A 16,460-nucleotide genomic window follows, 5' to 3' on the forward strand; every position below is an offset into this window, starting at 1 on the left:
TGAGGAAGTGCAGCTGCCGTACCACACACACAGTCCGTACGTGAGCACAGCATCCTCCGTGGATCTCTTTGCTTTGTAAGCAAATTGAAATGGGTCCAGGTCTGCTGGCAGGCAGGCGATGATATGACTCCGCACCAGTTTCTCAAAGCACTTCATGATGACAGATGTGAGTGCCACTGGGCGGAAATCATTCAGACTGTTCGTGTTGGATTTTTTCGGCAGCGGAACAATGATTGAGGACTTGAGGCAGGATGGGACAGTGGCCTGGGACAGGGACTGGTTGAAAATCCTGGTGAAGATTCCGGCCAGTTGATCTGCACAGTCTTTCAGCACCCGTCCAGCCACACCGTCGGGTCCTGCAGCCTTCCTCGGGTTCACCTTCCTCATCACCCGCCTCACCTCACACTCTTCCACTGTGAGTATATTGCTGTTGTGAACAGGCTGTTGTGATGGAGCTGCTGTTGGTGTCGCCTCAAAGCGGGCAAAGAAGATGTTCAGCTCCTCTGCCAGAGAAGCGTCTCCCTCAGCGGCCAAGGAGTTGCTGGATTTGTAGCCGGTGATGTGCTGGACACCCTGCCACACCTGCCTGGTGTTGTTACTCCTCAGATGATCTTCTATCCTCCTTCTGTATGCTGCCTTGGCCTCTCGGATGCCTCTCTTCAGGTTTGCTCTGGCTGCACTGTAAAGAGCCCCATCCCCAGACCTGAAAGCAGTATTCCTAGCTTTCAGCAGACTCTGGACATCCCTCGTCATCCAGGGCTTCCTGTTAGGATAAATCCTTATGCGTCTGTCCCTGGTGACGTTGTCCGTGCAGAACCTGATGTAATCCAGGACTGCTGTAGTGAGGTACTCCAAGTCTTGGTGATAGAAAACCTCCCAATCGGTTCTCTGGAAGCAGTCCTGCAACTGTTGGGAGGCCTCCTCGGGCCATATGGTAACAGTCCTGGTCATAATGGGAGCTTGTTTCCTGAGGGGAGTATATGCAGGGATTAGAAGCAGAGATGTATGATCAGACTGGCCAAGGTGTGCTAGGGGTTTAGCCCTATAGGCCTGTCTGATGTTTGTGTACAACTTGTCCAGTGTTTTTACTCCCCTGGTTGCACACTTTATGTGTTGATGGAATTGAGGGAGAACTGCTTTCAGATCTGCATGATTAAAGTCCCCAGAAATGATGTGAACAGCCTCAGGATACTTGCTCTGTTTACTGCTGATGGTGTCATGCAAAAGCCCCAGAGCCGAGTTAGCATTAGCATCTGGTGCTATGTACACAGCAGTTAGCAGTATAGCATTGAATTCACGGGGGAGGTATATGGGTCTGCATTTAATTGTCATAAACTCCACGTCTGGAGAGCAGTGTCTGGTGACTATGGTGGAATTTGTGCACCAGCTATTGTTCACATAAATACACAGCCCCCCTCCTCTCTTCTTACCGGATTGCTCTGTCCTGTCTTGCCTGTGTGCTGTGTGGCCTGCTATCTCGATCACCGATCTGTCCGAAATGAAGGTGATGATCACTGAGCTCAAGCAAGAGATAAAGAATGATATAAAGAAAAGCGAGAAGCTGCGGCGAGAGCTGCAAGAGCTGCGGCAGGATAACAAAGACTCGGAGAAACTCGTATATATCCGCTTTGAGGCGGCCTTTAATGGTATGCTGGATAAAATTGAGGAGCACATTCAGGAAAACGCGTCTAAACTGAGCACACTTGCCAATCAGCTGGATGATGTTAAGCAGGCATTCACGACTCAAATTGAAATAGCCAAAAATCTTGCATCCACCGCTGATGGAAAAGCAACAGCTGCCAGTTCCGAATGCATAAAACTCGGAGACAGACTTGCTGCTCTGGAAGATGGAAGCAGAAGGAATAATATTAGAATCGAAGGTCTACCTGAGAATCGTGAAAGTCCAAACCCAGTGAACTTTGCAGCTGAACTGTTCTCTAAAATAATTGGAGAGGACTTTAAATCAGATACCGAGATAGCAGCAGCTTATCACATACGCGGATCAAATACCTTTAGACCTAGGTCTTTTATTATCCGCTTTGAGAGATTATTATGTAAACTAGATGTAATGGCACTCCTCAGACGCAAGCAAGAGATTATATTTGAAAATAACCACATTCGTATTTTCCCTGATTTCTCTCCCGCAACAGCTGCTAAACGTGCAGCCTTCTACAGCATTAAACAGCGGTTACGGCAAGCCGATATCAAATACAGCCTCTTGTACCCTGCCAAACTGAAAGTGGATGTGCAAGGCCAGTACTACGTCTTTTCCAGCAAGGAGAAAGCAGAAAAGGAATTAAGAAAGCTGATCCCGACACTATTCTGAAACACAATAGTGAGTCGCATCCTGTCATGGCAATGCAAGGAGATATCACCTGCTGTCTGATCCATTTGTAATGATACGGGTATTATAATTATACATCCTTTTCATTACTCGGACTCTTTCTGTTTATGTTTTAATTACAGTTATAGACGTGTGTGTGGAAGAAATTAACTTTTTTTTTCTTACTACCCTAAAGGAGACTGTTTAACATCATACCCTTGGTTTATTGTTTTTATTGCATTAAGACTTACTATGCTTATCCTGGACCACTTTCTAACTCCATCCCCTGGGTTTATTATCTTATTACTTTAAGATTGCTGAAGATTATATTATATATTTTATGCTTATAGTTTGTTAATGATTATATATAATCATAGTTTGTTAATGATTATATTTTAGGCATATGGTATTTAGACTATATTGGCAATAGATATCTCTACTTTTTAATCCTAAAACACCGCTGCGTGGGGACTTGTTTTGCTTTGGACGTGCTCTGTCTCTAGGTATGTCAGGGGACCGAGACTTTGTGAAGTGGGGTCCAGCCTCACGTGGGGAGGCAAAATGGGGGGGGGATAAGGGGGGGGGGGGGAGAAAGAGAGCAGGCTATATCTAATCTATTCTTTTAATCCTTATAATTATAACTACCAACATAACAATAGGCTGCATGGCAATAACTCTTGGGGAAATAGGAAATTAAGGTTAAAGCTGTCTCACTTCCAGTTAAGACTATAAAATGACATCAAAAACTCAATATCAATAGCTCCATGATGGGACAGTTAACTTTGTGAGCTGGAATGTTAATTCCTGAATCACGAATTAAAGAGAAAGAAAGTACTCTCTCACCTAACAGGTTTAAACGCTAAAATAGTATTTTTACAGGAGACCCACTTACTAAGCAAGGATCAGTTCCATCTGTAAAAGGACTGGGCTGGCCAAATGTTCTGTTCTAGCTTTACAAAGAAAACTAGAGGTGTGGGAATTCTCATACATAGAACAGTCTCATTTGTAACATCAGATGTAGTATCTGATCCAGAAGGGAGATATGTGATGATCATGGGCAACTTATTTAACTGTAAAATGATTTTGATAAATGTTTATGCACCTAATGTCGATGATAAGGAATTCATACAAAACGTATTTGCATCCATCCCCAATGTGAACACTCATAAAATTATAATGGCTGGGGACTTTAATTGTGTTTTAAACCCACTCTTAGATAGGACTCCTGTCACAGGGGGGATGACATCTAACACTGCAAAGATAATTACAAAGTTTGTAACTGACCACAACTTATCAGACCCACTGGAGGTTTCTAAACCAAAACTCAAGAACATATTCTTTATGCTCACTAATACATCATTGCTACTCAAGAATAGATTATTTCTTTATAGATAATAATTTCTTGCCTACAATTAAATCTTGCAAGTACGATGCTGTTGTTATTTCCAACCATGAACCTCTGATCTTGGAGCTAAAGTCACTATGCCCCACACACTCACCTCGTAGATGGCGTCTTAACCCGCTTCTATTAGCAGACGAGAACTGTACAGAATCTATATCCAAACAAATCAGTTTCTTCCTAGAGACAAATACATCCTCAGAGGTTTCTGCAGGAATACTCTGGGAAACTCTAAAGGTCTTCTTAAGAGGACAGATTATTTCATATATTTCCTTACAGGAATAAATTAAAAACCAAGAAAGTATCAGAACTAAAAAGCGAAGTTACTAGAATAGATGAAGAACATGCCAGGCTTCCAAGCGAGGTTCTACATAGGAAAAGGCAGGCTCTGCATTCAGAGCTCAACCTTTTGACAACTAAAGAAACTAAACAACTACATTGGACCCTTGACTTACGAACTCAATTCGTTCGCGAGGGCTGGTTGTAACTCAAGTTGGTTGTAAGTCAAGACTATTTTTCCCATAAGAAATAATGGAAATGCCCTTAATGTGTTCTGAACCGCCCACAGCAACACTTGCTTAACTTTTTTAACAGAAAAGGGTTGTATAATGTGCATAATTTACCAAAAACACCAATAATTTTTCTAATGTACTAACCAAAAAGTTATAACAAGTGCCTAAACTACCAGAAACAACAATTTCATACTGTACTCACCATTTAAGTTGACATCTTTGGCTTGCAGGAAGGAGGAGGAGAATGAAATGGAAGGTGGTTATTGTTTGGAAGGAGTTTCCTTATACAAATCTTTTCTTTGTAAAATTGTCGAGATGGTGGATTTCGACATGCTGTATATATTAGCGAGATCGGTCACATGAACGCCACTCTCATATTTCCACACAATTTCCATCTTCGTTTCAATTGTGATCGCTTTCTTTACCTTTGTTACCTTCACTTCCTTCCTTAGCAATTATTGAAATAAATTATATAAATCACTGCACTGACCGAAATTACGTCCACAAACACATGTATCTGGGCTCCGACTGATGCTTATAAACGCTCTCGGCTGTTTGTTTACAATCGCACAAGCAGATACACGTGACCGCATTCGTGTCGTAACGTAAGTTGTTGGTCGTAATTCAAAACAAAAATTTTGGTTGTAATGCAAGTTGTTCGCATGTCAGGCCGGTTGTATATCAAGGGTCGACTGTAATTTATAAATCCAGACATCATTACTATGAACACGGAGAGAAAGCTAATAAGCTTTTAGCTCAACAAATCCACAAGCAAGAAGTTCACAATGCAATCCCAGTAATCACCAACACGAACGGAGACGAAATCATTGACCATAAAAATATAATGCACACATTTAGAGACTACTATAAATCCTTATATTCTACTGAGTTTAAAGAAGACAACAGACAATCTAATGCATTTCTGGATACATTACAGTTACCACAAATAGATACTTTTAGTGCAGAGGAACTGGATAAACCTCTGGCACTAACAGAATTACTAGATGCTATAAAGTCACTTCAAGGCAGGAAAGCAGCAGGCCCTGATGGCTACCCTGCAGAATTTTATAAGAAATTCTCCGCTCAGCTAGCTGACCTCCTATTAGCAACATTTACAGAAGCTAGAGACAATTAAATTCTACCTCAAACTTTTCGCCAAGCATTAATCACCGTCTTTCCTAAACAAAATAAGGACTTATTATAATGTGCATCATACAGACCAATTTCACTTCTGAATAATGATGTTAAGATACTCTCAAATATCATAGCTAGAAGGATGGAGAAAGTGCTGCCTTCGGTAATATCACAAGATCAAACTGGATTTATCAAGTGTCGACATTTATCCTCTAATCTTCGATGCCTGTTTAATGTAATATACTCACCAACAAAGTCAAACACCCCAGAAATATTTTCATCATTGGACGCAGAAAAAGCATTTGACATGATTGAATGGAAATACCTTTTCACTACATTAGAGAAATTTGGGTTTGGCCCGAACATTTATGCATGGATCAAACTACTGTATACCAATCCAGAAGCTTCAGTTTGTATTAACAACATTTGTTCAGACTACTTTAAACTAGAATGTAGTACCAGACAAGGATGCCCCTTGTCACCACTGCTAGTTGCAATCGCCATTGAACCACTGGCAGTTCACTGTCAAAATGCTGATCAGATAAAGGGGATTATCAGAGAAGGACTGGAACAGAAAATGTCTCTCTATGCAGATGATATGGTACTGTGTATATCAGACCCACAAAATTCTGTGCCTGCAGTCTTAACAGCACTTACAGAATTTCAAAAGATCTCTGGGTTCAGAATTAATCTGAATAAAAGTGTACTCTTTCCAGTGAATTCTCAAGCATATAATATTAGATTAGACACCCTACCTTTTATCATTACAGATCAGTTTAAATACCTAGGGGTAAATATCACAAGTAAACACAAAGCTCTTTATCAACAAAATTTCGCAGTCTGTATGGAAAAAAATTAAGCAAGACTTGCATAGATGGTCAACCCTTCATCTCACTCTAGCTGGAAGAATTAACGTTGTTAAGATGAATATTCTTCCTAAGCTTCTCTTTTTATTTCAAAACATTCCAATATACATCAATAAATCATTTTTTAAGCAATTAGATTCAACAATAACCTCATTTATTTGGAACTCAAAACATCCACGTATCCAAAGAGCGACCCTACAAAGACCTAGGGCAGAAGGTGGCATGGCTCTACCTAACTTTCAGTTTTATTATTGGGCAGCAAATATACAAGCTATAAAAACCTGGACACAAATAGATGAACATACACAGGCCTGGTCCGCAATAGAAGTAAAATCCTTCAGTACTTCTTTATATTCCCTGCTTTGTGCCCCAATAAATGCAAGGTATCAGCAATATACTAATAACCCAATTCTGCTTCACTCACTCAGAATATGGAACCAATGTAGAAAGCATTTTAAGATGGAGAAGCTTTCATCTGTGGCACCTCTGCAAGAGAACCCTCTTTCAACCCTCGCAACCATATGCAGTTTTTAATATCTGGAAAAAATTTGGGATTAAATTGCTCAGAGATCTTTATATAGACAACATCTTTGCATCCTACGAATGATTACATTCCAAATTTAACTTTCCAGCTACACATTTCTTTCACTATCTTCAGATTAGGAACTTTGTTAAACAGAACCTGCCCAATTTTCCTTATCTTGCGCCCTCGTCCATGCTGGAAAAAATATTGCTCAATTTCAAGGACTTAGACACCATCTCTGCAATACAGTATATAAAATTATTTTACAGTCCCTCCCTTTCAAAGATCCAAGAGGACAATGGGAAAAAGATCTCTTAATCAATATATCAGAAAGGGAGTGGAAAGTAGCAATGCAGAGACTTCACTTGAGTTCCATATGCGCAAAGCATACAATTATTCAACTCAAAATTATATATCGAGCACATCTGTCTCACCTAAAACTGTCCAAAATGTTTCCAGGGCAAGATCCAACCTGCGAATGCTGCAATCAAGTCCCAGCCTCACTGGGTCACATGTTTTGGGCCTGCGCCAAATTAACATCATTTTGGACCAAAATTTTTAAGTGCCTTTCATCAGCCTTGGTGTCACAATCCCTCCTAACCAATTAACAGCTGTGTTTGGTATTCTTCCAGAAGGGTTTAAAGTGGAGAAGGACAAACAAACTGTGATTGCATTTACTACACTTTTGGCATGCAGACTTATTTTGCTAAACTGGAAGAATCCTAATTCTCCTCTTTTAAGTCAGTGGATAACCAATGTTTTATACTTTTTGAAATTGGAAAAAATCAAATATTCAGTAGGATCTGTACAGAATTTTTTTAAAACCTGGCAGGATATAATCAATAAAATTTTAGAATAAGCTCTTAAAGCACCGAGGAAGCAATTATCTCCGCATTTCTTTTTCTTCTCCATTCATCTCTACTGGCCTATTAAACTCATCAATTTAGGTATGTTTACAAGTCTTAAGGTTTACACCGTTGGCCATGCTGTCTCTCTCAGGGGTGGGGGTCGACTTGTTTTTCAATCCTATTTTTGTAAAAATTGATCTATTTGTATGAATAATTACAATAAAATTATTAAAATAAAATAAAAGTAAGTTATGTCAGCAATGGATTATATCATTAGGGCTGGGGTTTTTCTTCTAAGGTGAAGTGCCCTTTGTGCTCTGTCTTTCTGTTGCCAGGACTTTCCTATAAAACCTTGTCTCACAATTCATAGTACATTATGATAGCTCACATGGCGTTACTTAGTGTTTCAATGTATATATTTGAATGTGTTTGAGTACATGGCAGAAAGTGGAGAATTAATGGAAATGTGGGTCATGATTTATTTAAAGGGTTAATGCTTAGTTAGGCAACCATTTAATTATTAATTAAAATGTGTATTGTACTCTTTCAAGATGACACATATTTTTGATGAAAGCTACCAGATATTGAATGTCATTGTTTACATGAGTCTTGTATTTTTAAAATGTTTCATTAGTTGTTATTTACAGGATGGTCCAGTTAGGGATGGACCTGATGTGTTTTGTTTCTCTTCCTTGGTATAATTACAGCCTCATGGCTCCTGGGCCCTGGTTCATCTTCTCCTTGAATTTGGTGGATTTATTACTCCAAACTGGTCCAGTATGAGTGACTATGGAGGTGTGTATGAGTTTGCCCAGTGGAGGATTGGTGTCCAAGTTTGGGTCCAGCTGTGTACGTGCTGCTTCCCATAGCCCAAAAATAATGTACACAAAGGTGCTTTAGAAAGGTTTTCTTGAATCAGTGAAACACAATTTTTCACTGTATTTCAGTAAACCTTTTATAGGATTTACTTTGACTAGTGCCTGAAGCACCAGATTAATACTTTGAAAGAGTTCAGTTTTTATATACCATATTTTATAATGCTTTTTATTTTTATTTTTGCCTTTTTTGTTTTTTCAGTCTTTACATTTCTATTAAAACAACAGTAATGTATGCTTTTCTTATATGGTACTTGGGGATTTTGCTTTACTGCATGTGCAAATTTTCACACAAGCTTCTTTTGTGGCATTTGTAGTTTACAGTGTGTGCACATGGATATAATCAGGTTTCATTAATATGGAACTTTAGAGATCCAGAATTGGTTTCCATAGGCAGTACATCTAGGAGTAAAATTATATACAGTAAATAACTATAAACATTTTATAAATAGGGCTCATTATTCCTTTCACAGCATGTACTGTGAAATTATTTAAATAATTAATTGCCCTGTTTTCCATCAGTATAGGTTACATTAAACATACACCATAAAAACAGTATTTGGTTTTAAAAGCAAAGTCTGGTTTTGACGGCTTTTCTGTATCATCCAGTGTACATATTTTACAGAAAGAGAAACCATTGTAGGTATAGGTTTTCTTTGAGGACTGTGATCTTCACCCTCAATCCTGGGCTTTACTGTCTGGTAAATCGGTGGCTCTTCGATATCCTGCATAGCCATTCTTGATCTGGTTTTCTGTCTAGACTGGTAGTTTCAGTCTGTAAACCAATTTTTGTAACAGAAATTAAAATATAGTACATACTGGGATATGCATTTACTTTGTAGTTTTTTTGCTTTTTTATAAGCAAGATTTAGATGCAGACATAAAACTAAGTATAATTAAGTATCAGTAATTTACAGTATATACTGTGCATAAAACAATAAGTGGATCTTCAGCCTAAATATGTATTTTAGACCTAAAGGACCTTCTTCTAAGAATAAGTACACTTATCCATCGTTTTTTTTTTTTACCCCATTAATCCATTACTTTCTGCCCCAGTGGCATTGGGCATGCAGGAAGTCTGGCAGGATCCTTGACATTAGTCCAGCACAAAGCATACCAGATAGTTTTCAGTTACCAATTACCGTAGTATGTACATATTTAGGGCCAGACTGCCAGGTGGAAAGCACTAGATGAACATTCAAACTCCACACAAATGACATCCAAGCCAAGCATTCAACCCTAATCATCTGGAACTGTGAGGTGGCACTGCCAACCACTAAACTACCTTGTCACTCTTTAAGAAAAAGTGTGAAATAAAAATGCATTAAATATATAGTTAGGAATTCCATAATGCACAAAAACTGAATATAATACTTTCTAAAATAAGTTTGACCGTGTCAAAATAAACTTTGTAGCCCTAATAGTTTTTTTCAATATTTGCTATATCAATTTTCAGGTACATTGAAGGATGCATTTCTGTGTTTCTGATATGGATATGAACAACACTGGAGCACCATAAAGAACAGTCCTGTCTCCTTTTCTCTTCACTAATACACATCAGACTATAAATATAACACCGGGTCATGTCACTTGCAGAAATTCTCAGATGATTCTGGATTTACAGTATGTGGAGAACTTTGTTTTTTGGTGCAAAAAGAATTGCCTGCAACTTAACATTAGCACCACTAAGTAACTGGTTATGCACTTTTGCTGCACCAATGAGCCTATATATCCAGTCACTATTTAAGGAATGGATGTAGAGGTGGAGCACTCCCACAAGTACTTGGGGGTCCACATCAATGACAGTTTGGAATGGTCTCAAAACCCAAAGAAACTATATAAGAAAGGAAAGAGTAGGCTCTTTTTTAGGAGACTGTGTTTCTTTAATGTGAGCAGTGACATCTTTCACATGTTCTACAACTCTGTGATGGTTAGTGTAGTCACCTACACTGTAGTGTGCTGGGCTGGTAACAATACTTCCAGAGGGGCCCACCAAATCAATAAGCTAATTAAAGGGGCAGGTTCAACTATGGGATGCATTCTGGGTCCCATGGAGGTAGTAGAAAAGAAGAGAATTTAAACAAAACTGAGTGCCATTCTGAACAATGCTTGTATCCTGTCTCTGACACACTAACACCGAATACTTTCAGCCATCAAATTACTTAGCAGAAGTGTGCCAGGGAACATTATTGTATGTTTAGGTTTTGGGGACATAAAAATATCTAGAAAAATATTTTCCATAATAAATTTCGGAATTATCATTATGACAATGGCATCTGCTAAAAAATGTATAGAAGCAAGGCTAAATTTTTCAGTTGGCCTGTGTGACCTAAATAAAGTAACATAATCTACTAGTTTTTTAAACACCCAAATTGTGTTATATTTGATAAGAAACACACACTGATTTGCAGTTTAGTGTTGCTTAATTAAGATTTCATTATTTTTTTAACCTTTGTTAACCTGTGAAGTGGTACCTTACAGCTCCACAAAGGTGTGTTTCATTCACAGCTTGGGGATCATCAGTGTGTAGTTTGCCTATTCACTCCGTGTCTTTGAGTTTTTTTCATCAGTTTACTCTCAGATACCTGTAGGTTAAGTTATTTAGCAGCTCTAAACTAGTCTGATATGACTGAGTATGGGTGTATGTGTGAGGATGCTTCAGGTTAGATTAGTTCTGCTTTGTGCCCAGCCAAAAGTGACTTCAAAACCCAAACATTAAGATTTAGCAGGTTTACACAGTGGGTCTTTTCAGTGATGTTGCTTATATAAACAAACAGCCAGAAAAACAGTGTGAACATATTCCCATTTTTTCAGGAAAATGTGCTAAAATGACAGGAGATAAAAGTTAAAAGCCACTTAAGCAATCATCATAGTTAGAGTAGGTTAAGTCAAATCTGTCTTAAAGTAAAAACAAAAAATAAAAACATTGCTTGAATGTGATGCAGTGAAGTATTTATTTTTCTTCTTTTTCATCTTAAGCATTATGACACTAATGAGCAAATGATTATTCTAGTGTTTTAGTTAAGGGTTATCAATATTGTATAAAATATTTGCTTTATTTTGCATAATATTAGAAAGCACAAAAGTCAGGAATAACCAGACTTCTTTAAATCTTACTTTACTGACAAGTTATGTCCAAAACTAATTTTGTCTAAATGAATAAATGCAGTTTCACAGCATTTTATACAAACAGATCCCTTTTTTTCTACTTTTTTTTTCAGTTGAGCTAATTGCGGCTTCAGCGATCATGTAGAATTCAATCTAATTTCAGTATACGAGAAGCAACTTTTATAGCTCAGGCTCTGCTGTGCCTGCTGAAACACTCAAGGCACTAGGCTTGTAATTAACAATATGATTTAGCTCAAAATCCATGCACCAGCAACATTTAAATGAGGCATTGTCTTAATATGCTAGGTAGGAAAATGCGTAGCGGTAATATGCTAATGAGTTATTTTAAAGTGTAAATAGAAAATTAAATGCACAGTGAATCCTGGGAAGGTCAAGTCGACTCACCTCCTTTATTTGATGAGAATGTATTTAGGCAGGCGGGATCTGCTTTTATATAAATAGGGGATGAAGTTACCCTTTTACTCTGTACAAACTAATTAAAACTATCTAAACTTGCATGGGTATCAGAAAATTAATTGCTATTAAGTGGGAATTGGAATGTCCCATCATTCATCAATGTAGAAATCCTTTCTTCTGTGTCAGACTTTTAGATTAATAGACTGAAATAAAACAATTAGTGAACATTTAAATGGAGATGTTGGCTTTTTTCTATAAAATGTCTCTGATCATGCTTGGTAATAATTCATTGCATGTTTTAAGAATGTGTGTTCAGAGTTGGGAAATTAACACTTTAAAGTGCCCTTCATGAAAGGACAGTGCAACGTGTTATATGTTTAAAAGAACTGCTTTTTTCTTTTGTTTTCAAGACAAAAGCTTAAGCCTTTGTGACTTTTATTTAAAGTAAGCCATCACCCTCATAATTATTTAAAACATGTGCAGTGAGATTTAAATGAAAAACATAAGTTGGCTTCATCACTATAAACAAGCTGTATGTGTCTTCCTTACCTGAAGCATTCAGACTTTTTCCTTTGTGGTATACTACATAACTATTCTATATATAAAATTATACAAAAGTGATAAAATAAAATAAAACATAAAAGTGCATCATATATTACATAATCATTACCACTGATAGGTTTACCATGAGAATTCCTGCTGTGTGATTTCTTTAATAGCATATCTAGCAAGCAGCAGCTTTCCAATTTCTTTTAAAATGTTTGTGATATACAATAAAGTCATTGTATATATAGTACAGTGTATATGTGAATGAATGGAGCAGAGGAGTAAAGAACAAAAGAGGGGAATGGGAGTATAGATATATATAATCAATGTTTTGGAAAAATGTCAAGTTCTTTTCAATCTTTTCTTCTTTTCTTGTTACCATAAATCATTATTTTATGTAGTTTTTTTAACTTTAAACTTGTTTCTAAAGCACTTTAACATATGCAGTTTTTACAGCTTCTGAGAGAAGGCTAATCCGTTTTGTAAGGGTCACACAGGGAGCAGGATAAGTAGAATTTGAACATTTATTCTTGGCTAGTTGACATACTCAAACTGAATACCTAGCTCAGATGTGTTGTATTTCTAGGCATTTATCAGTTATTACAGCCAGACCAGTGTTGGTTTTTAAAATCCCAGACTGAAAAAATACTGCTTCGTGGTTATAAAATTCAGACTGTACTAAAATGATCACTTCTGAATTTAAAAAAATAATTGAAAAAAATGCTCAGCACCTAAAAAACAGTTATTTTTGTTTAAGGTTTATAAGAACAAACTTGCTAAACAAGACTTTTATACTTGTAGTCATTTGATACACTAAAGGGCTATCCTAATAACACATGACAGTATAGATATATTCTAAGCCGAATGAATGAGGAAAACTCTCTAAAGGAAAACATGCAGTCTAGAAGGTAGACTAGCAGCCACTAAAAATGGGCTTAGTACTCTGGGGTCTAGAGCCCTTTGATGTTTTGTTTTCATTTTGCTCTCTTTCTGTGATTGAGGTTTTGCCATACTGGTAACTTGGGTCTGTATAACCACTGTCTCCCAACTCCTGCTGAATTAATGATGTGAATGTCTAAGTAGCCGTCAGATTCATAAATCACCTGAAAATGAGAGGGATAATATAAAGAAGCCGTTTCTTTTTGTTTAGCAATTTATCATTTTGGGCGCACATTAATAAACACAGCTCCCCTGAGGTAAGCCACTGGAAGATAAATTTTTCTTCCTAATTCCTTACAATTGTAGCCAGTAGATCACAGGTGGAAAGTAAAGCATATAACAGCATACTGGCACAAGTATGCCATTCAGTGACACTTGACCCATGCCTGCTGTCTATGAGGCTTAGAAGGTGCTGCAACAATGCAATTACAAATTGCAACAGTGTTGTAGACAGATTGTGAGACATATGTAACACCTGAATTTAAAAGCTGTACCAGGTGTGTGTATTACAGGCTTATTTAACATGTTGTTTACTCAAGTTTTCTTTAAAGAACAGAAGATTGTGTATTTTATTATTTTATTAAATATGTACAGTAGATCTCTGACATTTTTTCTTTGTATTATGCTTCAGTAACTTTGACATTTCTGATCCCTGATAAATAATAGCTTTTACCAATTATGCTGTCCAAACTGGAACCTGTCCATTTGCTGAAGTTACTTACATCCTATTGCCCATTTCAGTGCTTTATTTTTCTCTGTGCATCAGGTGCCATAAACTATCTGTAGTATGTTAAAATAAACATCACACACAGACCCCTCTTGTGCTCCTATTGTATTTTGCAATCACAAGTTTTACAGCACCCTTTTGCAGAGATACATAAGTACTTGCATTGTCATCTCTTGTATCTCTCTGCTCTTACAGAACAATAAAAGCAGTAGTGAAATTGTTCCATATGGGTACTGTGCAGAGCCAGGAAAACGCTATAAAATAGGCCAGAGATTGAACTTACTTCTTTACCTGCTGTGATGAATGAATGGAGCAGAGGAGTAAAGAACAAAAGAGGGGAGGGGGAGCTACAAATGTAGAAAGGATTTTCTTTTTCTGCTGTTTTGTTCCCTGGATGGAAAAACTTAACCAGTGTTTATCTTCCCATAAGTTTCTTCTCTCTAAGGGAAAACTTAACAGATGTTACATTGTCATCACTAAACATGTTATGGTTCATTTTATTTCATTTTATATGTAAAAGTCCAATGCCAAGTTTTAATAGAATGTTCATTGACTGATATTACTGGAAGAAATTTAAGAAGACACTGATGGCATTAGTTTTTTTTATAAAAAAAAAAAAAAGACCAATTTTGGTAAAATAATCCATTTTGCATTTAAACAGGATCACGCTTTCCCAGTCCCAGGATGACAGTTCGATCCAGCCGTAAAAGGACCCTGCCAATTTCCCCAATGTCAGACCATAGTTTTGACCTTCAGACCATGATCAGGACTTCTCCCAATTCCTTGGTTACTATTCTTAATAACTCTCGAAGTAGTTCTTCTACCAATGGATCATATGGACATCTTTCAGCAGGTGCATTAAGGTAAGTGATAAAAAATTTAGTTCAAATAATTTTTGTTGTAACCTTCTCAATGTATTGATCTAATAATATATGTGAAGCCAGTCTGCCCATCCATCCATTGACTGTTTTAGTTATACTGCTTTGCTTAGCACTGCAATATGGATGCAAAGTGGGAACCAGCCTTGGAGAAAGTGTTAGTCAATCATGGTCTACATTCTTCTAAACAATTAAACTAAATTAATGTTGTCATCAGTTAATTGAATAAAGGCATTTTTAGGAGGTGGAAGCAAAACCAGAGTACTTAAAAGAGAAACCCTTTCAGATTTGAATAACATGAGGTTTCCATGCAGACAGCTACCAACTTGAACTCAGTCTAAGGACAGGAAACCATGAAAAGACACATTAGTAGCTCTATTAAGAGTACATTGTGTTAAATCAATGGACATTTAACATTACTTTAAAAGAGGATTTTCTTGTTATGGGAAAGACATGTCAAGGTTTTAGGCACGCTAACTAAAGTTGTTTTGTTGTTATCCTAAGAATTGTATAGAATGTTTAAACCAGTTATTTCTTTTCCTGATTTGTAACCATGAGTGTCACTAGACTGTAGATAAAACTGACAGGATTTAGATAACTCTACAGTTTTCAGTCCAGTCATACAAAGAAAATTACTAGGAAATGTTGATATATTTCCATTATGAAAAGTAATAATTTCTGAGATAACAACATGTTATTATTAGAAAATGTAATAGTTCTCCAAATAGTTCAATCAAAATGGCAGCTCAAAAGTATTAACTGTGTATTCAGTAAACTAAATAAAATGTACTCCTGCAAACTATTAAGAGTTTTGCACCTGTTGTCTTACATCTACATCATAAGTAATGAGTGAGATATCTGGTGCCATCCAACATATATAATACATTTATTGGCAAAATCAACATCCATTAGTCAAGTAACTTGTGGCTGTATTTGTTGCACTTTACTTTACATATCATTATCTAAACAAAAATTATAAAATATAAAAAATTTTAATATAATCAGTTACAGTATATAAAATATTTAGTATGGAATTTTCTGACACATGCAAAGAATTATGTAAAGTATCACGTGCAGGGCCGGATTAAGACGAAATTGGACCTGATGCTGCAGTGCAAAAAAAGGCCTACTTTTTCTCGGCATTGGTCCATGTGCATTCGACACTCACCGTACATGTGCACTCAGACCGACCAAGGAGCCTTAATTGCTTGCGACGCAACCAGCCAGCCTTTATTGAACATGAATAATAATAACGACGTAGTATCGTAATGTAACAACTCGAGATTAACATCAAACTATGTAACATCAACATTAAATAGCAATTGTCTGAAAAGTGCACTTAATGCAGAAAAGGCTAATAAATAA

At 37.0% G+C, this 16,460-nt stretch overlaps 1 protein-coding gene across 1 annotated transcript in view; it reads left to right on the forward strand.

The window, feature by feature from the left end:
* gli3 (GLI family zinc finger 3) overlaps positions 1-16,460 on the forward strand; it is a 352,191-nt gene that overhangs the window by 280,228 nt on the left and 55,503 nt on the right. Inside the window, exon 7 of the mRNA XM_051928834.1 lies at positions 14,879-15,080. Within this exon, the coding sequence (XP_051784794.1) occupies positions 14,879-15,080 (202 nt within the window). The remainder of the gene's footprint in view (positions 1-14,878; positions 15,081-16,460) is intronic.

Source organism: Erpetoichthys calabaricus, chromosome 6, assembly GCF_900747795.2.
Source record: "Erpetoichthys calabaricus chromosome 6, fErpCal1.3, whole genome shotgun sequence".
Classification (NCBI taxonomy): Eukaryota; Metazoa; Chordata; class Cladistia; order Polypteriformes; family Polypteridae; genus Erpetoichthys; species Erpetoichthys calabaricus.